General features: G+C 34.0%; 1 protein-coding gene across 4 annotated transcripts in view; it reads left to right on the forward strand.

The window, feature by feature from the left end:
* Positions 1 to 27,607, forward strand: part of LOC120624201 (RNA-binding protein Musashi homolog Rbp6) — a 692,918-nt gene that overhangs the window by 270,879 nt on the left and 394,432 nt on the right. For all 4 annotated transcript variants that reach the window (XM_039890595.1, XM_039890597.1, XM_039890596.1 and 1 more), the window contains exon 3: positions 13,903 to 13,984. In XM_039890595.1, coding sequence (XP_039746529.1) covers positions 13,903 to 13,984 — 82 coding nt within the window. The remainder of the gene's footprint in view (positions 1 to 13,902; positions 13,985 to 27,607) is intronic.

Consider the following 27,607-nt stretch of genomic DNA (forward strand, 5'->3'; position numbering starts at 1 on the left):
AGTAAAGATAGACTAAGTTTGTCTTAATGATAATATATGTGAGATAACGACTTGACGATAATCTGGTCCTTGCTCACGAGATTACCGCCATGTGGAATGTTGAGTCGACCGTTGTTGTTCCGATCGTCGTTTCAGTCAATGGTCTTCTCGCGAAAAGCTTCGACCAACATCTCAAGAAGCTTTCGCTTGGTTGTTGGATCAAGGGTCGGATACAGAAGGCAGTAGTCCTTGAAACGGCGCTTATTGTGAGGAGGTTTCTCACTCTGGAGCCCTGACCACCGGTTGCTTGGGCAATCAAAAGGCCCGCAAGTGGAGGGTGGAAGTTTTTTTTTTTATAAATTTTTAATAGTGTTTTTTAATTTATTCTTAAGCATTTTTAATAATATAAAAAAAAAAGAAAAATAATAAATGATAGATAATATATGTGACAATACCAGATGTGGTATTAAATTTGATATCAAAGAATGTCCCGATCAGCGACAATCGTCAATGCTTTGAAAAAACAGAGGCTGAAATTAAAAAAATAATAGGTACACAACTACACATACAAAAAATCATACGCAATTTCAAAGGTAAAAAATATTCTGTACGCCATATCTAATTTGTTTCGTGTAACCTGCAAATAAAACAAAATGCTTGTAAAATTCAATTAACAAGTTTTCAAGCACCATTTATAACAGCAGTCACAAGTGACTTATGTTGGAGCTACGTTGCAATTTAATTTAATGATGTCTGCAAAATATATTTATATATTTTTAACAATGACAAAAACCATTATTTCAGTAACTGTTTCATTATTCGATAAAGGAAGCTTTACCAATTTAAATTGCAACAATTTTAGTACCGGAGTTCTTCGGTAGTCTTAATAATAGGAATTGTTTTAACTTATAACCGTATATTAATATGTTTACATAGAATGAAACTGTTTGTACGCTTAGATCTTTTAGACTTCGCAACGGACTTTAATGCTGTTTCAGTTTTAAGGTTAATAAGTAAACAATCATAATATTATATTGTGCTGTCCTTTTGTTAGTAGGTATGTGCGTTGTCAGGGAGCGTGAATACGTGAAGTTAAAACTTTCAAAGAATATAAATAAATTAAATAAATAAATAAATATACTACGACAATACACACATCGCCATCTAGCCCCATAGTAAGCGTAGCTTGTGTTATGGTTATATACTACGATGACTGATGAATATTTTTATGAATAATAAACATAATATACAGATAAACACCCAGTCACTGAAAAACAATCATGTTCATCACACATACATTTTCTAGTCGTGAGAATCGAACCCACGGCCTTTGACACAGAAAGCAGGGTCACAGCAAACTGCGCCAATGAGCCGTCGCAAAATATGTACTTATTTTAACGCTATAACCACATATAAAATGAAATAAAATAAAAGTTTCTAACAACTAAATAATAATATAAAAACTAGATTTATTATACAAAAGCGCCCTTTAAAAGTTTGTGAAAAATCATGGCAAATAAACAGAAAAACACTTCGCAGGGCATGCAAGAAACACGTCATACAAACCTGTGTCCATGAACTTGAGGCGTAAGTATTAACCTCATGTGCCTGTAATTAAACCGGCAAACACGCCCTTTACACCGGAAACAGTAATGCTACTTGCCGGTAGAATACTAACGGAAGACTAACGTGGAAGTACTAACGTCATGCTTACATGACGTTAGTACTTCCCCAGACTAGCTCTGATACAAAAATTTCTACTACTACTAAAAACATAATTAAGCTTTCAGCTCTAATAGAGTGCTAAATATTAATAGTTCGGAAAGTAGATATGCCATTAACTGTTTATAGTTCGATATTTAAATCACCGGTATTTGGGACTACATTGCAGTGTTTTTTAATGATACTACAGGTTATTCCGAACGGGCTCAGTTCACTAGTTTCCAATTTTATGGTGGTTGGGCAACTGCCGTAGTAAAAGGCTCTATTCGCCAGCCTACGAATATATAATATTGAAGTATCCAAAATCTATCGTTTGCAAAGCTTTATAAAGTAGCGGCCCGCGGCAATCGTTTAGCCTTCTTTAGCGTTCAAGTTTTGTCACTGAAAATAAAGGCAATAAAAGTAATAATAAAGGAAGTTCCGAAAAATATCTGTAGATATTTATGTAAGTGTCTTTTCTGCTTAAATGTTCTTTCTTTGTAAACATGGCTTTCTCATTTGTTAAAAAAACAGTAAATTAAAATATTGTCACCTTATTTACTTTTGCATCGTCAGGTATGTCTGCTTTTAGTGACTCTAAAACTAGTCTGGAAGACAGAATCTAACCCAAGGAAGCCTGTAAGTAACTAAGCAGTTGCTTTCAAATATCAGTTAATACTCATTACATTCGAAATACAAGGAAGTACATTAATAATTTAATTATTTTACTCATTTCATCCCACCCAATTTTATTTATTTTAATTCGAAAGGTAACTGTCATTTAATCAATTTAAAAAAAAAATATAAAAGCAAAAATTGCATTTTTTGCTTTTTTGTATGCATGTTTGCAATAAATTAACTCAAAAGCTTACAAACATCTAATTGATTATGAACAATTGAAATATTTGGCAAGCCGTTCGTACCTACTTACACGGCCGGCCTATTTTATGCTTTATTATTATATTTTGTTACGTCCCATAGTTAATGCGGCGTTTGAAACTGCTGGGAACAGTGAGTATTTAATACAATAATGAAAACCATACATTTCATAAGCTATCTAACAATATTGAAAGTAGGAGTACAAACATAAACAATTGTTTACCCACACAACTTCCCCATCAATCTCGGAAGAAAAACAAAATCACGCTTGTTTACATAATTATCGCACAATGGCTCACCGAAATTCGAATTAATTAAAATAACCATTCCGATCCTCATAATTTGCTGAAATACATTTATAAATTCACAGTTAGACGGTTTTGATTCGTTTTACCACCAACCACGACAAGTTGGATGCCTACTTTTGCTGAATTCCGCACAAAAGTTAGTAGATTAAAACTGCCAATTAGGGAGCATTTGAAGTCCAAGCTGTTTCAGAATTCCCCTAATTATTCTTCGATGAACAATTGTAAGGACGACAAGGAATATTTAAGAGCATTTCGTTTAATGCGCACTTTTTTGTTATGTACCTACCTACTTTATTCACATTATTTAAACCGGTCAACTTTAACTCCGTCAAGCAAAGAAAGGTATCGTTCCAATAATGTTTTTAAAATACTTTAGCAAAAGAAAAAGAGATGTGCTATAAAAATACGAAATAACTGGAGAGTAGCTGTCTAATTTAATTATAGCCGACGGTCATTTTGTAGAAATTCACGATGCTGATTAATTTTATTTTCATATATTTTTATTATAATTATTTATCGCAATGAAATCAAAATTGTTTTATTAAACACACTTTAAACTCGTAAAACAAAAATATATTCTATTAATACTCGCTTTGATGTCTGCTCTACATCACACAAAATGAGTTAAAATTATTCCAAATATTGAAATTATTCAACAAAAGTAAGTTATTCCTTCCAGAGATGGACAGATACCTTGTCAGAAGTGGCACAAGACCGTAAGTCTGTTAAAATATGATATACACACAGTTAGTTAATCGCATCAAAAAATCCCATTGTTGAACTACTATCTACAAATTTATTTATCTATACTAAGACTGAGCAGTTTGTTTTCTTTATTATCATTTCTGGTGTTTTCTTTGAACGCGCTTTTCTCTGAAGACGAAAAATTCTAGCATTTCATGGCTCAAATATTGAGAAAGGTTAGTTACACATCTTGCTACGCTCTCTAAGGGTACATCAAACGGAGATAATAGTGAGAGCAGGCGTTGAGACGCGGTGTGTCGGGGTATATTGTCTAGAATAGCGGATAAGAGTTTGTATGGGAAAAAATGCTTTTAAGAAATAGTACGTTAACAAAGTCGCGGGTAAGCTTTAGTAGCACCAGTAGTGTAGATATGCGTCAAAAAAGATATTACGTAATCTATATTTTTCGGGTGCAAGCAAAGTCGGAAAGTGGAGCTCGTGTCTGAGAGGTTATTATTTTGAATACGTGCCAAAAATAATAATTAAATATTTTCAGAATCCAGCCACTCACTATAATTGATTTTACTTTTGGCGAGGAAACGTTTGTATTATGTGATTTGTAAAATTTAAATTTGTTATTTCTTTATACGTTAGCTTCATTAAGTAGGTACAATGCTTTATTAGACACAAATGTTATTAATAGAAAGATTTTTACATACGTATTAAGTTTTTTTGTGTTTTATTTAACAGTAGCATCATTTGCAACCCTTCTTATTCCGGGGGAAGATCCGTGCCCTGTAGTGGACCGGTAATGGGTTGATATGATGATGATGATGATGGTGATCATTCAAAAAGTTTAAAAAATATACATTAGAAGTTAGTACATTAAAGGTATAACACAAAATCCAAAATCCAAATGAGCGATATTTTTATTCTTTATAGAATTATAATAATCACTGTTGTCCTACTGGTGGTGGTGGAGGAGATTCTCCTCTCTTTAAGGAGACAGAGATTAAGTTCTCAAACCCGCTACGCTGCTCCAATGTGGATTGGCGGGCTTTAAAGGTTATTTATAAAAGCTGACGTTACTTTGCTGAATTCCATGATATAGGTGCAATGAACATTAAGTTTATTCGACGTTAATCCGCGAAAAGTAGGCAAATCTGCACGGTGCAATTTATAATTCCCTCAATTAATATACACAACGTAAATGATATTGCTTAGTAAATTGCATTCTATTATTTATTGTAAAGTGAAAATCTCTTGAGGTTTCTCCAGTGTCAGAGAAAAGTGTACGTAGAGAGTGTATTTTGGATAAAATGTGTTGTAGTGCGGTGTATAAAGATTTAAGAAAATATAAATTACACCGAGATTTGCCACGTTTTTGCAAATCAAAAATAATAATATCTTAATAGCAAAATAAAGCCATTCCATTATAGTCAATTTCAGTAAGAATAAATAAATAAATATACTACGATAATACACACATCGCCATCTAGTCCCAGAGTAAGCGTATCTTGTGTTATGGGTACTAAGATAACTGAATATTTTTTTATGAATAACATACATAAATACTTATAATATATAGATAAACACCCAGACACTGAAAAACATTAATGTTCATCACGCAAATATTGTCCAGTTGTGGGAATCGAACCACGGCCTTGGACTTGGAAAGCAGGGTCGCTGCCCACTGCGCCAATCGGCTGTCAAGAAAAGTCAGAGCCTTTTAAAAAAGAGGAAGTTATTTAAATTCCAAAGTAATTAATGGGAACTTCATATTATATTATGTAAAGTATCTAATTGGATCGTGTGCCAACCCTGGAATAATACGTTATCATCGAAGAAGAGGGGACGCAGCATATTTTGTCATGCGCAACCACCATTAAATTGAACCTTGCCGCTTCCTGAGCCAATTGCAACTGAAATTTATACGCAATCATACCTACATATATTTTTGCAGGATATTTAAACCACTACTTTAATTCAGGGGACTTTACATGCTGAAAAGTCATGTCCATTACCGGCATAATTGACAGAGTCAAAAAGCATAATTAAAATTTCTCTTACGTATGCTTTAAAATGGACTGTAGAGGTGTTTTAAAATTTATTTTAAAGCAATATAATTTAAAAAATAACAGTGGTTTAAAACAAAAAGATTAAGAATATTTACATGAATCTATCTAATCTAGCTTTATTTAAACGACTATATATTTCGATAGTTTCATGTGACTTTAATACTGAATATTTTTCAACAGTGAATATGAAACTAGTAATTTTAGAGATAAAAATTATGTGTAAACTTATGTTACAAAAAATTGTCCAAAAAGACTCCATATACCAACCTTTTTTTAAACTACCTATGGTGGTCGTTATATCTATACTAATATTATAAGGAGGCAAGATAAGGAGGTTGTTGCCTTCCGCTGAGAAATTTACATGATTAAATTACTCCTTATTACCTACAAAAAAATCTGCTAGGAAATGTATCTACTGTCATAGTTTAGTCGCACTAGCGGCTGTTGTGTTCTAAAGTTTCATTAGATTGCTGGTAGAAACGAAAGCTGGTTACATTAGTATCGCAGAATTAATATTTATTCAAATAAATAGTTTTATCCTCAAGGGTGTTTATAAAGCAGTAAAATGGAATTGGACATTTAATTTAGAACTAGCTGACCCGTGCAACTTCGTCTGCACCAAATCGGTAGGAATTACCGGAAAACACGAATAAAATGACATTTTCTAAAAATGAATTCAAGCTAGATCGATTTATCGCCCCCGAAACCTCCTGTATACTAAATTTCATGAAAATAGTTGGAGCCGATTCCTAGATTCCAATTATAGATATACAAGAATTGCTCGTTTAAAGATATAAGGACAAGACCTAAACAAAGTAGTTTTTTTATATATTTTAAATTGAAAAAGTTATTATATTTTAATTATCTTTCAGCTTTGTTATAACATATTAGATTCTTCGATGCGAAGGTTAAAGGAGTGAGTAGACTCACTTTTTGGCTTATAATAAGAGTATACCTTGGTGGTTACATTACGGAAGTCTCCAGTTTGTACTCTAGTTATTGTTTTAAACTACCATAGGCTATTGGACAAACTTAGCAATGATTCTATATTCTTGCAGTTTGTTGTTTATTGCATTAAAAATTCAATATAATTTAAAAACTTTATCTTGAATTACGATGAAAAATTTTTATCCTGGTATTTATTTCAGAATCTTAAACACTGTTTCAAATATCTATAAACCGATGTACGAATAAAGTCAGATAATTATTTTAGACAGCCGATTAATCATAATTATTATTAGGTTTACTTATGGTTATGTATCAACTAGTAGAAGCAATTCCCTATTAGTGAGAAGAGTGGGCAAACAATTAAGGTACCTACTTGTATTTGGTTGAAAATGCTACTCGCTAGCCAAATGCTAATTTTATGGTGGTTGAACAACTGTGCCGAATTCACCCGCACTGTCCTCTACAGTATTGCTTTGTAGGCGTAGTTCCAAACCAGTACGGATTCAATACTTATTCCATTTAAAAGCCTGACCAAAAAATAAAATCTGATATCGTCACTCGGTACGCTATAATTTACTTTAACACACGAAATATCTTAGTTATTAGTTGTAATACTTTTATAAAATGTTAGTTAAAACTAATATATAATTACAAAAGATAAAATCGTTTGATGAAATTTATTTCTTTTATTTTGATTAAAGATATACTTAAACTTCTTTCAATATTTTAAAGTCAGTCATATTTGCAATGAAATGAATGAATTTGTCCGCGATGGTCTCCTAAGCTACTTAACCGGTTTTAAATTAAATTGGCACACCGTGAGCAGTCTGGTCCAACTTAAGAGATAGGATAACTTAGATCTTTAATTATAGTCGCAATTTTATTTTATTGCAAATTATTTGTCTGTAATTGATTGACAGTCACATGTTGTATATATACTACTATACTCATTTAAGGCTTAGCGATACTGAATACTTTAAAAACAAAATCAAACGCAGACGAAGTCGCGGGCAACAGCTAGTATATATATAAAATGAAAATGATTAAGTTAACTTTACTATAAAAACACGTTTCCGTATTACAATTTTAGATTTTTTGTAGAGCGCCAATAATTTAGGTGTACCTAATACTCGTGCACATCGAAACTACCACTCGCTAGCCAAATGCTAATTTTATGGTCGTTAAACAACTGAGCTGAATCTACCCGCACTGTCCTTCGCAGTACCTATTGCCGTGTACGCAAAATCTAACGTGAGTCTAGAAAATCCGATAGCGTGCGTTTATTTTGTTGATATTAAAATATTTTGTAAAAATGTTTGGGTCTCCGAATATTCTTTTATGAATTCTATGATCTAGTTCCCCCTCACCTTTTTACCATCGAACTGCTGGGCACCGTAAGGATCTGCATCCCTAAGTGCTTGATATATCATGGACGAGTACGAAGCGCTTTACATCTTTGTTTCTGATTCGCACCGCAAGGATCTGGAATGCCCTTCCAGCTTCCATTTTCCCCAGTACCCACAATATGAGTACTTTCAAATCAAGATTGAAAAGGCATCTTCTAGACAAGCGCTAGTTCTAGTTATTTCGTTTCTTACATAGTAAATTATACATGTTGCCCTATCCTAACAGGGTCCGTCGGTTTGCCGTTAAGGGCGAAGAGTATATTCAACCGGATCTTGACTGATTTTGATCTTCCATTGCTTAACTTTCAGTGCAGACCATATGACACAGGTCTCTTCCCTAACTAGATAAAAGAACAAGGTGCTTGGGCGCACCGCGCTGCTCTAATGCTGGTTGACTGCACCGATTATAATCATGTGAAAATAAGAGTTAAATAATGACAGTATGTGAACTACGTTCGCATAATTTCCGACACACTGAGGTGAACAATGCCAATATTCTCACTCCTGGATTCTGAGAAATACATGACAAATAAAATCTAATACCTTTCAAATTTTGGCCCCACCAGAAAATCGAGCAGAATAATCGTAAATCGTAATCCATAAATACATAGTCAAACATGGTATTCACTATATCAAGGAAGCAGTTAATTGTTAATTTGTTTCTATTTCTTCAAACAAATCTATTTATCAGGTACACATGGATCTTTTACAAATAATACAGTAAAACTTTTAAGTCTAAATGGAATGGAAAAATTAAATAAAAGCATTCCGACTTTTGGAAAAAATTAAACACCAAATAAAAGGTAAACAAATTTATATATTAGGTGTATAAATCAAACTTGACAACTATGTGATACAACTAGCTTCCTCTTGCGAAAAAATATGCAACTAATACTAAGTTTGACAGAAAAAGTTGCAGCGTACTTCGAGGATTCATGCGTGATATTATTTTTTTATTAATTAATTAGTACATTACAAATCCACTAACACGAATTATGTTGTGTGATGGTGATGAAACAATGCATATTTATGCAATATCTAGCAGCAATCGCTGTTGATTTGCTGTAGTATTTTTAAGTCTGTCTCCAAAACTTTGGATCAGATCTGTTTAGAATTTAAATGAGATTATTTAAGAATAAATTCCTTTCGAACAAAAAAAAATTTGCAAATCCGCCTATACTTGATGGAGTCATGCCCGAACATAGTATTACGTCATAAAAAAACATCCCAATTGGTAACCTCGTCGTTTTTAAAGTCGTTAAAAAATTAAAAATGTTCTCAGGGGTCTTCGTGAATCAGTATATTAAAGCCAAGCCAATGCAGGTTCATGATTTTCTAGAAGAACTTTTTTAATTGCCCAAAATTTACAACGATAAAAAAATAAAATGGCTTCATAGAAATAAATGAAACGTAAGTAGCCAGTTGCGTCATACACGGCAGAGCTGATTAATGGTGAAGTGGACATGCAATCGTTACTTTTCATTAATGTTTCGAAGTGCGGTACTGAAGCCGGAGTCTGGTCAGATTAGAAAAGTTCAGTCCGAAACAAGTCGAAAATCGACTTTAAAAGCAAGGCTCAACATTTGGTTTTAGAAGCGCCGCACTTTCGAATTGAAGGCAAGTTTAAATTGGAATGTATCCTACAATAAGCCTCTTGTGATTGGCCTGTTTGTTCTTAATTAGTATTAATCGAAACCCCTCATGGTATAGAGGAACTTAATGTATAGTGAAACATCGCGTTACCTAATTTCAAATAATTGCCTAAAGCGGCGATAGCCCAGTGGGGAGGACTTCGACTTCACTTTCAGGGAGGCGAGTTCGAATCCCATCATGCGCCTCTAACTTTTCTAAGTTATGTGCGTTTTAACCAATAAAATATCACTTGCGGTGAACGGTGAGGGAAATCATCATAAGAAAACCTGCATAACTGAGAGTTCTCCATAATGTTCTCAAAGGTTTGTGAAGTCCGCCAGTCCGCACAGTGGACAGCCCCGCGTGGTGGACTACGGCCTTAACCCCTTCTCATTGTGGGAGGGGAGACCCTTGCCCTGTAGTTGGCCGATAATAGGTCGATATGATGATTGTGACGATTAAATCAATTACACATATAAAGCTAGCATCCTGGAGATGAAAATAGGAAACTTTTTATCTCAGAAGACGAGCCGGGAAATGTTTCCGCAGCATTAAAAAATCGACCTTTTTTACCTATGCATAGCTTTATAGCTGAATTGATCTTATTGAAGACGGCCATATGATATTTTTAATTAAGGGAAAACGGGAAAATGATCGTACCCGGCTTATTAAAATAACCGTAATAAACAAAGACGAAGTCGCAAGCCACAAGTAAAGATTGAATTACAAAAATATAGACATTAGTGCTCTCGCTCTTTTACATAAAATAAAGTACCGTATTCAATATCAACAGTGATTTAAACTGAAATACCAATTCCTAAAATACTGTTTCAATCACGCAAATGGACAAAACCATCCGAATGCCACAATGTTTCAAATTATGAAAAGTTTATTTATATTTTTAAGTAAGTATGTATATCAACAATATCAATCAAAATAATGCATCAGTTACTGACCGGAAATTATGTAAAATAAGCCTAAAAACACGAACGTGGGAAATCAGCATATTCATTTTAAAGGGAGCCTTCGCACCCCATCCATTAGTGAGTAATACGACCACCGCAAATCCAAACTTGTAGCTTCTTGCATGTGTTTGAGGCAGACATTTGAGATTCTTTAACAAACCAATATGAATAAGAACAAAAAACATGATTGGGCTCGCAATGGTTGCTTTCCTTACGAATACACGTCGTCGAATGGCAAATAGTAAAGTATTTTTACAAAAAAAAAATCGACTGTCTTTAACAACCAAAAAACAGGAAAAAAAAATTTTTTCAACAACATTTTTAAGTTGGAGCCAAGTAAAATATAAAATCTAAGTTTAAATAAGTTTTTTACCTGTAAGGTTCCTTGTTGTATAGTCATCTAGGAAAGTACCTAGTAATTTTCTATATAATCGCATCGACTAAAACATGCTCTAAAAAATATTTTATTTCTTGCTTTTTGTTTGTTTGACAAAATCGTTTTTTTTGTGTCAATAAAATTGTATGCTTTTTATTGGTTGCAATTATCTAATTTATAGTATCCAAATCTCAACTGTTTATCATCTTTAACAAAAAATAGCTTTTCCTGAAATAATGGCACTTCATATATGCACAAAAGCACTGCCTACCCTGTAATTGATATATAACTCGTATAGGAGGAGAATTTCATGCAATTTTCCTGATGTATGAATCCCAGTGCATGCCACTGCTTATCAACCATATACCATAACCGAAACACAATCCGTGTTATATTGTATAGTTGCGGTGGTCATTCGTAGTCTTAATCATCAGTTTCACTTGAGTAAATATTGCCTTTCGCAAGCAAATTTTTTTACGTTTCCGAACCTCATGATGCAAAAACGGAAGCCTTTAAAGACTACTTGGATATTTGTCTGTCTGTCAGGTCGTTTTTCAGTAACGGCTTAAAGTATAATTAACAAATAGTAAGTACTTACGTTACTTAGTAAGTACTACTATCTACTACTACTACTTGTTGTAAAAATTAAGGTACATTTGTCATGGTCGTAGACAATTTAGTACAGGTGGAGAGAAAAGTTCTAAAATTACAATCATTTAAATTTTTGTATAGGTTATATAATTTGGATATTCAAAATAGATTTTTTAAGAACCTTTTTGTTTTTAATATATTATAGAGAAGGTAAATATTACAAATCATTATCTTCTGCCAGGGCTGTTAAGTAATCAAAGCAAGCGTGTATGTGATAAAGTGTTTGTGAACTTATTTATTAAAACTACAACGTATCTAATTAGCGCATTTGTAAAAGAAATCTGTATTCATCATCAATCAGTAAACAAATTACGAATAAACTTTACAGCATAATTTTTGAAACCAAAAAGATTTTATTATTATATTTTATTTTAGGAAGTTACATCTTAACTAAATAAATAATAATAATAAGATCCCAGAATACATAACCCTTAGTGCGCCAATCCTTATCACGCTTGGGCAGTTTTTTGTATACACATCACCTCTATAGCAGGTAGTGTGGCAAACTTTCTCAATACTCACACTTTAAATGATTATACTGATAAAAGTTTCATTAAGTCCTGCTAGAAAAAATATAAATGAACGAGGTTTCAAAAAAACTCCATTCCGAAACACTAAAAATACGATATTGAGCACATAAGAGTGTCCTGTCACAGAAAACCTCTTGTAACATGAAGCACTCAAAGTGTATTCCCATTCAGTGTACACGCTGAAACATTTTGGATGACGGCTTCTTAAGTCATTCAGAGGGTACGACTCTTATCGTCTTACTTTTATGAACTGGGAATCGAAAAGGTTTCGTTACAAAACGCGTCCCTTCTATTGTGTAAGTGTTCAGAGAATGTACTATGAACTTTCTTTGTCCCGTGCCGATGCGTAGCTTCTTGCGATTTTAAAAATAGCTGCCGCTCCCAAGGCTTAAGAAACAAAGAAACCTTTTTAACTTACAGATGCTTACATAATTATTATGTAATCAGCTTTTTGTCGCAATAAACTTACTATTTGCTAAAAAAATACCTTTAAATATAATAAAAACTATTTCATGGTCAATTGAAAATTAGGATGAATTTATTAACCATAAATCTATTGTTAGATACTATACGGAATTGTATGATTGAAATTAACAGTGTAACATTACAATAAAACGCAATACTGACCCGCTAACACTAGATGGCGTTAGTTGTAGTTGCGTGAAATGTAAATCGCGCTAAAGAGATTTTTTCCCACTAGTACAAGACGGTGCCACGGCCAAGTCAATCACTAGGGATACTTGCCTGCAGTGCTTCAGCAAACGCTTTCCTCACGAAGACACTTGCCGGAAGCTGTAGTTAGCAAACTTGCTAGTGAAACCTACAGGACGTGCTTCCAGCTTTTGCTTCCACTGCGTAGGACTTTAGCCAGGGACACTGTCAAGTAATTTTAAGTGAATTCTAAATACAACTTTGTTCTTCACACGTGTCTTATAATTCCGTCGCCCCGTCACGTAGTATTGGTTACAACAATAATTTAATCTCTACTTAAATATATGTACTACGAAAATATTTGTCTTTAGTCAGTCTTAAAAAAGCCACAGAGCTTTATACTACCGTAATTTAGGTCCGTCAAAAATAAAAAACTGAAAATTGTTTTTAAATCGACAGCGTGAGATATAAAAAATAATCCTTAAAAAGTATTTTTTTAAACTAAAAAAAAATCATGTTTTTTTTAATGTATATTTAGATCATTGTGGAAAATTAAAATAATTATATAAAGATACGAAAGGGAAGTTAATGTCAGATAAGTAAGGTACCCGACGTACCTTACTTATAGACCAAAACTCTTCCTCTCCGCGGCATGTTTTAATATAACTTTCTGTTACCACCTATTGGTGGTACCGAATGAAACCGTGGAAAACAGCTAGTTGGTTATAGCTCGCAACAGTGAGCTCTTATAGTCCTTAATCTGCTTTTAGAGGGAGGGCGTATCTTTTAGGAAATGTGTGTCTATCGCGCATAAAAGTAGAAAAAACAGTCACACGCACATCGCACGGATTATGGCAAATTAAATATTATATACATTGTATATTACACTAAAATTCATTGTGTTTCACTTAACCGGTAACGTACAATCAATGTATAGCTTTATGTATAGCAATGTATTATACACCTACACACATTTTACACATCTTCTACGAATCACTGTGCTGTGGTTAAAGTCAGCCCATGAAATCTTAAGTGCGTAAGAGTATCTCGGTGTCTCGGTTCTCTCTCTTTTCAAAATATTCAGTTTATTCACACATTTTTCTTTTTGTTACAGAAAGCCTTCGAGACTACTTTAATAAATTCGGCGAAATCACAGAGGTTATGGTTATGAAAGATCCCACGACGAGGCGGTCTAGGTACGTCATTTTTGCAATCCATCATACTTTATTATTAGGAAAAACATTTTTTTACGTTTTACCATGTTTATTAAGAAAATAACTTAATAACAATCAAATAATGATTGTTTCAAACGTATTTATAAATTTTTATTTCTTTAAGAACTCTGAATTATTAAACAGAAAAAGTAAGAATGAGACAATCACATATGTTTTTATAACCTTGGCGAAAATGTTGAGTTTAAATTATTGCCTGTTAATTTATGAATATTCGGCATATACAGATTCTATTTGGGAGGAGAAGGATTGCGAGCTCACGCCTGCCAAGCTGCCCTATCGCAGGCTGGCGGTCTTTACCGATTATACTATCATGTAGTATCATGTAGTATGTTAATTATCGTAATTTTCATGTGTTATTCGTGGTACACCAATTTTCTAACTCCAGGCAACACCAATTTCCTGACTCCACCCTGATTGTAAGAAGACATAATTCAATATCTCACAATTTGTTTAATCGATCTGTGAATCGAACCTAGGATATCCTGATCCGTTTTTTTTTTCTTACAACAATATAGCCCCAATGTAAGCGTAGCTTGTGTTATAGGTACTAAGATAACTGATGAATATTTTTATGAATAATATACGTAAATACTTATAATGTACAGATGAACACCCAGACACTGACAAACATTCATGTTTATCACAAATCATTTTCCAGTTGTCGGAATCGAACCCACGGCTTTGGACTCAGAAAGCAGTGTCGCTGCTCACAACGCCAATCGGCTATCAAGTATATTACTAGGCCATATAGCATCCAACCAACTACATATATTGTCTTGTAAAATATTCTTTCAACCGGGTAAATTTGAAAGTAAATAATAAAAGCCTTCCACCATAATTCACGTATTTTGATATAGGTCAAAAGAGCACAGTTTACTCTACAGTATTGATTTTAATTAGAAACGGATGAGGGGTATCTGAAATGTTTAAGGGCTTATTATGTTGTTTGATCAAAAGTTTTGAACAAGCAATGATCCCTTCCCGATATGGGATGTTTTACATTAGCAAAACCTGAAAAGGAATGCTTTTATACATAGTTTGTTGGCGGTGGTTGCTCAGGCCAAGCCGGCGTGAACTGGCCAACTCAGGCTAAAAGTTATTGGTTTGCAAATAAGTTTCATTCTATAGAAGCATACTCGTTTAGAAATTTGCGGTTACCTTTGAATTGTAAGCAGTTAAATGTCGGGCTTCAAATTTAGTAACTTAACAATGGAACTCGGAATTATTTCAACTAAATTAAGCATTTGGGCGAGTTGAATGAGTGGAGATTTCGCTATCAACTTTACAGGTTGCGAAACTAAATTCCTTTAATAGCTGTGTTGGTTTGCGCATCGCTCAAATATTCCGGACCGTAATGCTTAGTCTGCCAAAACTATGGATCATTCTGTATCTACATTTACAAGAAATATTACATCGATGCTATGATAGACAGCAAGTCAATGATTTTAAATGGACAAAACAGTTGTCTTTAAACATAATTATAAACAATACGTGTGATGCAGCCCTAAAATACCCTAGTAATATAGCTTTATGGGTTCGTGCCCTTACACCATTAAAAATGACCACATTTGCTGGGTAAAAAGTGTCATCGCCAGCTAAAGAGTTTTTGAAATTGTGTATTCCACTATTAATCAGAATTTTAAGAGTTTGTTTATGACGTTTTATAAACACAAAATAAATCCATCCAATTTAATATCAACTTTATATTTAGATAGACACGCTTTTCTCTACGTACTTAGCCATTGCTTACAATTAAAATGTCGCTGTTCAAGGTTCACTATTCTCAGAGTACTCACAAGGTTTCATTAGAACACATTGATATTAAAGTAATGATTGAATGATGGATACACTTAAATGCTGCTGTCAATTTGAAGAAAAATATTTTTTTGAAAGTTTAAAACACAAATCAATTGAATAAAATGCTTAATCTTTCACTATTTGAAAATAATAAATCAGATACTAATTATTAAAAGTAGTATTATTTTCATAACAATATTTAAAAAGAGGTTTTACTACGTTTATTTCCTGGTCCGTTTAAGTGTTGAATCCGTCCCCACGCAAGCTTCAATAGATCACGCTTTACGATTGCTGTCTGAGAATACAAACACGATATGTAAGTTATCCCTATAAACGCCTCCTATAGTTAACATTTAACACGTAAAACAGTTCTCAATATCCAAACCCAATCCGAACAGCAATCAAACCGCTATATAAACAAACGGAGAGATTTAGCAAGTCCCGAGACAAGAAATAAGTTGTCAAAGTGTCAGGCTAAAGTTGCTCCGTTAACAGCGTCTCTCTTAGGTAAATCGTAGGTTTCACAACTCAATATTAACCGTGCCTCGGCCCTGAAATAATATCCCTGACTTCGATATTGAAGCGGATCAGTTGGGAATCTGAATGTAGCTGAGGCCTGCCACTCGTTCGGGTCTTTGTCCACTTTGCTCACTCTACTTGTATCGAAACTGTAACACTTTAGCGTACTTACTTAAACATATTTTTTTTAAAGATATTTTTTCTCATCTTTCTATCGTATCGTCGTATCGACGTAGGTGTCTGAAACGAAAAAGCCTGTAATAATTATTATAATGATATTAGTTTATTTCGAGTAACAAAGACAAATAAATATAAATATAAAAATTAATAAATTAAACTTGTCTTTGTATGCAAAAATTCGTCCACAACAGCGGTTAATATATTATTTTACTCTTTGTATAATCTTACTTTCAAAATTAGTTTAGCCATTTATAGCCTTAGATATATAGAACAAAACCATAGACAATCATCTCGATTGTTTCGGTTATGCTTTCGTTCAAGTGATCATCTAAGGTTATGAAGCAGTTAATTCAAAAACAAATTATTTATTAAACTACATCTTACAAAAAATTACAATTCCATTTTTAATTATTAATAAAAAGTAAATAATAAGTATAGATTCCAAATTTCAAAATACAGAATCTAAAAAAAAAATAGTTTACCCGGAAGTTGAATATAAAATCTTTACTATCTTTATTTGCCATGTTCTGAAACTACTCTTTATATCCAAGGGAAATGTTTTAGATCAAAGGCGCGTACGTAAATTAGTTTAACTAAAAGATTATTACTAAAATATTGAAATAAAAAAATTGGCAAACATAACAAAAGAAAAACCTACATCGAAATATGAAGCTTTCATAGCTGACTGGAATTTGAACCTTTGAAAGAAGATTGGAAAATTGGAATATTCAATTAAATATGTATACTCAAATTTCCACAATAGTATTAAACACCAAACCCACCACTATATTATTGTATTAATTAATATTATTAACACGTATATGTAATGTCTGGTAATTACTAATGTGTAATTGTGTCGTACGAATCGAAATTAGATATTTGAAGAGTTTTTGGCAACTCCCTTCGTTAGAGTATTGGCACGTCTTTATTGCAGTGACCGAAGACCCTTACGTGCTTTGCCTTTGAGCCAAATGTAACGTAAACGTCTATTATATATGCTTATTGGTGTATTGCATATATTGGATGTGCTGTTAACGTTCAGGGTAATTAAATATACAGAATGAGCTTTTAGGAATTTGGTTAAAGTTGCATGATAACTTTGTTTTATTTTCAACTAGAAATGCCCAAGGCATCGCTCGTTCGTTCTGTACATGTACTATGTTTTTGCCTATTTATGTTACACATGTGAATGCTGTTGGTGAAAATAAGGACAAAACAACTAAGTCACTTTCACATTAACAATAAAGTTTTATTTAGAACAAACGTTGTCGGTAAAGAGAACAACAGCCTGTAATAGAGTAAATTTAAAGTGTGTGAAAAAATAAGGCTATTATATTTATGGAATTTTTCAGGTTATATACATAAAACGCCCGACAGTCCTAAATATTGAATTCTCTCATGTTAACTATCATCATCATCATATCACGATTTTTTCCTTCACCGTTTTAAAAAAGTTAGTTTTGGGATTTGAATAGTCATAGTTATCATTTTTAGGTTACCTAGATATCATAAAACGACTATCCTAAACCTTGAATTCTGTCATAACAATGAAAAAACTCCCTTGAACACTGTTTTACATTCGTAACGTATTCTATGAAAGTATAAATAATGATATACTTGTCCAACTTATCAAACAATACAAAAACCTTATTATTTTTTATATCAATATCCGCATCGCAATTTATAACAAGCAATAGTTCTTGGGATTCAGGGTTCTGAAATAAATGTAAGCAACATAATTCACGTACCGACCCAAACTGATAGCGAAGAGTCGGTAGACCGAGAGATATTTCGTGGAAACAAAAAAAGGAGAGATAATGTTTTGTGTTGTTTTTCGGTTTTAAATCTTCCAAGACAATATTCCTCGTCTTGGGGCAGTAGGAAACTTTTTAGGTCGACACCTTATCGTAACCGTAAATCAAGTGGACATCGGCAAAGGCCAAGATGTACCGCCGGTGTCCTGAAAGTGATAACAGTTTAGAAGTTACCGTCGTAAACAACGATATTAAGTGACAGCCTGCCTACTTTACTTGGTTGTATAATTTCTCGTACAGTCAGCAGTTTAATTTTTGGGGCAATAATTTTTCGGTGCTATCATTTATTTGTTTCTTATCCTTAATATTTTTGTACGGCTTAGTGTATGTTTATAATGACCCTGACAATGCCTTATTTTATAGTAATATGAATAGTGTACGTCGCAACCTATTAGATAAAATGCTGCATGTTAAGTTAACTTAGCTTTTAAAAATAATATATAGTATAGTTTGCTGCATTTTACCTGGGTTCTGCCAGGTACTCTCGTTAAAGTCGAATTTATCTGTGAAATCGGCTATTAGGTAAAATCAACCAATTTATAAAACTATTTTGTATTTACAGCTGATGGTTTCTCAATTAAAGATAAAATTATAATAAATAAAATAATACTTTTATATATTTCATGAAGATGTACATATATATTATAAAAAGATTTATAATCTATTTATAATTTATATGTACATCTTAACTAAGTACCTAAAAGACGATGAGACTCAAATTCGACTGCTGTACCAGAAACAAACCAGTAACAATAGCTGTCGTGTAAGGCGTGTGTAGTTAGTGAAGTTCAGCGCCCAAGTGTACGCACGCACGAACTTTCCCTCCCCTTAATTCTTCAAGTCAAAGCCCGGTAGTTTACCCGTGGACTTTCACCCAACTACAGTTTATGCAAGCAAAGTAAATCAATATCTAAAGCCAATGAATCAAGAGTAATATATTCGGGTACATAATAAATGTGCGCTACCTGAAGGCAATATCTGAAAAATTTGCCTGCTCGATATTGCTTACAAGGGAGTTTCCTTTCTCCCCAAAATTTAATGCGTCGTTCGCATTTTTATAAAAAGAAGTAGGTAAGTGAAATAATTTGCGGTTGGTGCTTTATTTCCTTTTATTTATTTTAATGGTAGGTCCCATTCCTTTTGTTTCTTTTCTCTCAGGGCTTAAGGGAATGAAGGGTCTCTGTGAGAAAAATGTGTTGAATTCGGTTGTATCGTTATAAATGATGAATTTATACACAGCCGAATACACGACAAATTAGTTTCGTTTTGATTACTTACTGAAATTACTTTCTTAATTAATTTGAGTATTCGCGTTACAACAACATTTTCTCGGCGCAATTTTCTGCAAAAACAGTATTATTCCTGATTTCATGGGCGTTAAGTGTTTAAACGTGACTTTGGGTAAATTATTTTACTCGTAAAAACAAAACCCTTTATCATAATTTTATGGCCAAAGTTTTAAAACTTAAGATACCCCTTTTCTGTTGGAGGATCGAGCTAATGATATGATTTATAGATTGAGAAAATATTTCTAATTCGTTTATAAAACTTTTAATTCAGCATAATGTGCATGTACATTAGCAAATTACACAACGGTTTATTTCATACGGCGCGAGTTGTGTAACTTTAGGGTTTCTGATATGTGCCCGGCTGAATGGAAGTTTATATCATCGTTGGGGCTTACATCGGCTTACAGAGAGCGCGTCTCCATTCACGCTCGTTTCATTCGTTTCGCTTTCCACTAAAAATCTAAAATCAATAAAGGATCACGATGTAAATGCAAAGATTACCGGGTTCGCCATTCGCGTAGCGTGAAAAATGTACGCCCCATTACATGAGCCGTCCGAAATAAAACCGCGAATCACTATGAGACTCTAAGTAGCACCATAAAGGAAGGATCCTTCGACGGAATCGCTTCGGCAAACATCTACAGAGATGCGAGTGGTGGTAAATGAGAGGGATTCCGTGCGTCCCCCGCGCCCTCGCAGACGTCGCCGCTCCGCGCCGCCATATCTTAACAGATGCGCGACCGGCTAAAGTGCTTAATTCATGCTCGAGAGGACTCACGACTCGTCGAGCTATAGTTGAATTGGATCGACGTGTTCGTAGCATATCATATGAAATTTAATAAAATCGCTATTGAGCACCGTCTACGAGGACTTTTATCTGGATAGAATTTGCATTAATTCTATCGAGTGCAGAGGATTTTGCATTTTTGCAGAGCTTGTTCTACATTGGATTAATTTGCTGATAATCTACGAAGCTGTTAATTATGCAATAGTAGGCTCCGATGTTCGGTTATAGCATCATGCAGGCTGTCATAACACCTATGCCTAGATTCTAGGGTAACTGCGTTTTAGTCTATCTCATTGCACAATTGCATTACAATTGAGATGTTATGGCTTTGTTGTGGTTTTAGCTCTTTATTCATGTGCAATCACAAAGGTACTCAATAGTTGTATAGCAACTGCGATATGATATGTATTGCTGAATCAGTTGTTGTTAGCTTGATATTACGAACGTATTAAAATAAGTTATTCATTCCTAAAATATATATAATTAAATATCTAGTGAACAGTGGTAAATTTTAAGTTTTGGTGGTGGGCGTGATCACTGCTATGCAGTTTCATACTTTTACAAGATATATTATTGTTCACAAATAAATAAAAATAAATAAATTCCTATACCTAGTAAATAATAATTTTTGTTGAGCACTCTTGATTTAAATCCACAATATATAATCTATATGCCTTATAAATATTAGTATTAATAATATTAAGTTCTTTATTTGCTTTATTTTATCAGCTGCTTCTGAACTTTTAAATGCAGAAATAGGTGTTATACTTTTGATCACTAGTTTCGTAAACATTACTTATTTAAATATTGCTAAGAATTGCTGATAAACGATTAAGGAAGAACTGGTAAGGCAAGTGACAAATTTTACTAGAGGCACGTTTAAAAAAGAAAGTTAAGATACTCGGAACGTAATGCTATTATGGAAGATAATCGCAGTTTTAAACTTTGGGAATAAAAATTAGTGAAATTGGAGTATGTTAAAAAGTTTCTAAATTTTGTATGCGGTAGCGTTCATTACTAGTTCGATAATCGGTAGGAAGTGTGCGATGCATAATCAAGTAGTCGAGCCGGGCCGAGCCGTGGGGATTGAGGGGGGATAGGGGTTAGTCGTAAAACTATTACGGCAACGTTCTGTGGAGCACGCCGGCTTCATTAATCGGCCATCGTATGAAGCTATCCCCCGTTATTATGATACGACGGTAGGCCGCACCCGTACGTGTCGTATCGCTCCGGACGGACGCTAAACGCAATCTTTCAAGCTGCTTCAAAATTTGTAAATGTTCACGTTATCAGTGAGCTGAATTTGTAAATGTCCTTGTTATCAGGGAGGTAAATTTGAGGCTATTATTTATGCACGAGCTACATGACTTGTAGTTTTGTAGTATTGCATGAAGTAATATTGTATAGTATATTACTACGGTTACGGTAGGTAGAGATATTTGATTATGAAATTGAACGGCCTTTTTCAAAATTGCTTATTGGCCTGGTGGTCACTGGTCCGATGGCCTATGATATCAGGAAGGTGAATTTAAGACCATTATTTGTGCATGACCAACATGACTTGTAGTTTTATTGCACAGTGAACAATATTAGATACTACGGTAGGTAGAGGTGTTTGTCAATACCTAAATTAAAAAAAACAGATTAATTGTTTCCTTTAAAAAAATACTCGTTGTTCTAGTGCTCCAGTTCTTGTTATGAGGAAGGTAAATTTGAGAATATGGTTTCTGCATCACGCACATGATTTATAGTTTTATCGAACGTCTTAATAAACCTTTTGGGTCATTTCACTAGTTAAAGATAAACAAAGTTGTTATCAATCGGTCGTTTAAAATTTTTAGGTATACAAGAAATTGCTTGTTTGTTTAGTAAATAAAAACAATACACTCATCGCCATGTAGCCCCAAAGTTAGCATAGCTTGTGTTATGAGTATTAAGATTAAGACCATTTGATGAATATTTTTAATAATAATATAAAAATATAAATCAATATTCATGTTCATCACACGAACATTTTCCCGTTATGGGAATCGAAGCCATGGTCTTGGACTCAGAAAGCAGGGTCGTGCCAATCGGCCGTTAGTTGTAAGCATGTTATAAACATGTTTGAATACGGGACACATATAGGTCCTCATTACAATGTCCAGGTCGGACACAGAATTGACAAGCAAATTTCAGTACATAACACCAGGTTCTTATGGTTTTTCAGAGAATTAAGGCAAAACAGCAAAAAAAACAAATGAGTCCAGCATTATTAATATGTATGCAGAAGACAGATTTCTTAAGGTAATTTCAGCCTGATGAATTTCAAAATAACAAGGTTCTTCTAACCCGTAAATTCTGAACCCGTTGTAGAGTTACTACAAACACACATACGTTTCATAAGTGCTTATAAAGTAGGCTTATGTCATCATCATTATTATTTCATCACCAACTCTCTACAGAGCACGAGAGGGTGATTAATTATCTCACAACAGTCTTGCGGCAGGCGTAAATCTCGCAATCATTGCCGTCAAACGTCACTTTTGCATAAATTAAAAATGTAAAAGTGACGTATGACAGCAAAGATTTACGCATATCGTGAGATACGTAATCACTGTGCCAGTCTCATCTGAGACTGAGAAGGGATTAAGGCGCAGATTGGTGATATATCCACGCCTTTGAGTACTTTATGGAAAACTATCAGGCATATAGCTAAAAAAAAATTATATTAAATTGCGTAAAACGCACAAGTAACAGTTGGGTTAACTCTTACCGAGACTTAGGCTGAACTCCTAGCTAATAAGCTATCGTCGCTTATTATTAAGCTTACATGAAACAAATTAGTTATTCTTATATACAATTTCATAATAACTAAATATAATGTTGTATTTGGACCACAACTCCTTCTACTTCATCTAACATATTACAACGAACATATTTTCGGTTGTTTGGAAACTATGGATGGAGTTACAGCGAGAGGAGAGCAATCTTCATGAGTGGTAAGCTTGTTGAAGCGATCAAGGCGCGCGGCGAACGAGCTAACAATACCATTGATGGTGCGTCACTATGCTTACCAATGTAAAGATATTATGTCTAGATCGGTTCCAAACTCGATGTTATCAAATAACGCGATGATAATTAATAAAATTACATCAATTATAAAGCTATGTTGGGCTAGTTATTAATAATACTTCGACATCATTGTCACGGACGCCATGTTCGATCGTCAATACACACCTCTAACTTTTGTTAATTAAAATATGATATCACGACGAAGGAAAATATTGCAATGAAAACTTGCATGCCTTAGAGTTCGCCATAATGTTCTCAAAATCGTGTGAATTTTACCATTCGGCACTATGGCCAGCTTGGTTGAGTACGGCCTAAACTGTACTCATTCCATGAGACCCATGGGTGGAAATGGATCTATAATGATGATCAGTTTTGAATATTCTACATACTAGTATAAGTAAAACTTAGGCAGTGATTTGATAATTTTTTCATGACGATTGTTGTTATTTATATTAACATTGTTGATTGTTGTTATTTGTGCATTGTGCAGGGGAGAAAAGAAATATATAAAGTAAAGAGGAGAAGAAAGAGAGAGCCATAGGGGGGGGAGTGATATGCTGGAAGAAGATGAATAACATCGATTACCGCTTTATTTTTTACGATAGTCGCGCTCTGTTTAAACTGCACTTAAAGCTACAAAGTATTTAAAATGTTCAATCGCAACTACAGCCGCAAGCTCAAAAATCGGGAGCTCTCATTTGAATAAGCTCCTGCATTTGCGTATTGGCTTACCATTCGTGTACTACTACCTTTTTTTAGTCTCTCATTATCAAGTGTCGTCCCACCTGCGATTTGTACATGATGATATTCGGTTGCGGTCGTGAGCTATCATGATTTTATAAAAATATTTATGAGGAAATGCAAAAAAAAATATCGCAGAAAAGGAGTCATTATGTCAACAGCCTTACAGTACCAGATTGAGTCGGTAACAAGACCGTGTACAGTGCGTTGCTGCAGTTCGCTACTCACTCTTATTGCCTATTTGGTTGAATTTACCACCGAATCTAGTGGCGTAAGTGGATCGTTAGCGTGCTACCAATTTTGCTATATACAGCTACTCCTACATTCGTGTACTTGTATCTAATGTTCAATATAAGTTCTTACATATTGTGTGGCTATTGGCAACACTTACTTAGCGCACTGCTTGGTAAGTATAGCCATAGTTGCACTGCAGCACGTTTGCCTCGTTGGTCTATTGGCAACAATGTTAGAATACCGAACTCCCAGATTTGATCCCCAGATCCCTTTCTCGATTCCCTTTTAGGAAATTAGCGTTATCCACTTCGAGCCTCGGAGAGCACTTTAAGCCATTTGTTTTTGATATTATAACTTCCATGCAAAAACTTGTTAAAGCCCTCCTCATTTATCTCTCCTATGAGAGTAGAATGTATGGAGAATGAGAGAAATTGATAGCCTATCAATGTCTCATTGCTGGTCATAGACCTCCTGAGAATGAAGATTCGAGTTACCTCAAGAAAATTGTCAAGTGCTTATGATTAGACTAAACTAAACTAAGACAAAGTTATCAAACTGTGTTTCCTATACAATTAGTAATTTAAGTCAGTGTTAATAACTCAGTGAAATTTATTGATTTTCTCCATCTCAATAAATCTACCTACATTTTTTAAAAATCATGCAGAATGGAAAGTTTAAGTTCTCCATAACTTTCTGATGGGTAAAGACGTTGATGATAATGACTTTAGTCTTAAATGCCATTAGTAAAATAAAATAATTATAACTCAGGTAAATATCAGGGATTACGTACCTTGAACAACAGATTAAAAATCCTGCTGTTAAACACATCAGGCTTACTATCAACGTTTAACGATGACGCTTTTGTTTCAGTATTATATAATTCTTACTATAGAGGTACCTGTGTGCGATAGTTTAAAAACCGTTTTCATTTGACAGTTTGTACAATGTGGTTTAATTCTTTCTGGTTTAAGGCAACGAATAAAGAGAGCGTTTGCCTACTCAAGTTTCTAGATATCTTCAAGATCAGTAGCAACTTAAGTTTAATGTTTTACTTATGAAAATTAAGATAGCTGAAAAATAAGTTAGATCAAAAAAACTTCCCTTATATTTTTTATATTTCATGGCCATTCTCATCACATTGTCAAAATCCTAATTTGCCTATAACGTAACATGACCAATTATATCCATTAACTATCGTTATCCAAAATATTATATATCTTGTATATTTCGAAGCGTGCACTCACGAACTCGATTAGGTTTTACCCTTACCTTTCTAGCATCGAACCGCGGGGTATCGAAAGGGTCTGCATCTTTACGTACTTGATATCCCATCGACACGTACGAAACGCTCTGGCTTCCCCAACTCTTAAAATACGTCTTTTCGGCTTTTGTATTCCCCGTTACCTATAAATAAAATGGGCTCGAGTGAAACTGCATCAACTAGGCAAGCGTACTTCATCTTAGCCAGCATCATTACTTTCCATCAGGCGTGATTGTTGCCAAGCATTGGTCTAATAATTTGGAGTTCGTAAACTCAACTGAAATGAAAATTTATTTGTTCACATATGACTAAAGCAGACAAGGCTACCTTCTGTTAAGTTTACTTGTGCTAGGAGATCTCACTCTTCCGGTATTTACCTAATACATTTTTATTTATTTATTTTACGACATGCTAATTGAACAGGCGGTGTGTGTGTGTGTGTGATTATGAATTTGTGGCGGAGTGTGTGCGTGTATGTATGTGTGATCGTGTATACGTGCCTGTGTTTGAAAGCGCGCATCTGTAAGTGCGTAAGACTGATTGCATTTTATTAATTACCTAGTTAATCTAGAAGCACGTTCGATTGCAGATCACGAGATTCTTGGCTTTATGTAGGTGAATTTAAATGTTCCATTTAAGAAATTCTCATCCTAGAGTAAATATTAAAAAAAAAATAACAATTCGTGAACAACATTACACAATTGCCGTACTGAAATGGAACAAAAAGTCCAAGCCAAGAAGTGATGCGACAGTCGTGTGCGTGCATGCAAGGGGTTTTCTATCATGGATTATTTTATGCGGGACATGCCGTCCGCGGCGTGCCAAGGATTAACCGCTGCAATTCTGGACGAGAACAAATAGGCACCATTATACATCGGTGCTTGATTGATTTGACCGTCAAAACGCGCCATTTCGGCTTCCACTTGTCACTGACTTTCGCAACAGTGTAAATGTAGCTTAGTAGCTGATTAAGAGGCAGTGATGACTTTATCTATTGTTAGATATTATGTTAGAAAGGTATTATTGTAAAATACTTTTAGGGTGTACTTAAGAATTGAATATTTACTGTTTGTATTTATGTGCAGGATTCTACCGAACTTTGATATAATGTTTAAGTGTAACTACAATTTTATCATTTTAACAATCTTATTCGATTGGAGTAATGCCAATAAAAACTTGTTAATTTCACTAGTGGCTCGTATAAAATGAAAGCTGGGACTTATATTTCCAGCTCATGTATTATGTATTAAAGTGTATATAAGCAATCCCACTATTCGAAGTCTAGACGCGGTGTGAATGAGATGAAATGAAATATCGACTCAGTACAAACTGGTTTTCAGATTTTTATTGGAAATTTTAAGGCGCATCCCTTGAATATGCCCTGCGATGACGTGTGGCATTCAATTGAAACTTGTTTACTTTTTTGTATGCAGCGATCGGCGCTCTCTATAAATATCTACAGTTATAAAAGAACTTCAGAAACGTACATTTACTGTCTTGGAATTCATTGAATAAGGCCGTACAGAAAGTGTTAAGTAAATAAAAATCTCTGATGGACTCCATAGAGTCGAATATCCATCAGGATGTGGATATCTAATAAAATGAAATTGTACGTGGAAAATCATTCACTTGATGGAAGAAAAAAATCTTTAAAAATCCTAATGATATTCTAAACTGACACTAGCTCAATTGTTATACAATGTATAGGTTTTTCACCTTCATACATTATGACAAGAAAGAAAACAAAGGATCTCTCTCTTGACACGATATCTGACTTAACGTGACCGTAAACAAAATATCGAAACGAAATAAATATTATAAAATGCAATATAGAAGCCAGTTGATGTCAAATTGGGCAAAATAAAATGATAAAAATAATTCAAAAATTTCAACCAGGTGGAAATGTTT

This window comes from Pararge aegeria, chromosome 6 (assembly GCF_905163445.1).
Source record: "Pararge aegeria chromosome 6, ilParAegt1.1, whole genome shotgun sequence".
Taxonomy (NCBI): domain Eukaryota; kingdom Metazoa; phylum Arthropoda; class Insecta; order Lepidoptera; family Nymphalidae; genus Pararge; species Pararge aegeria.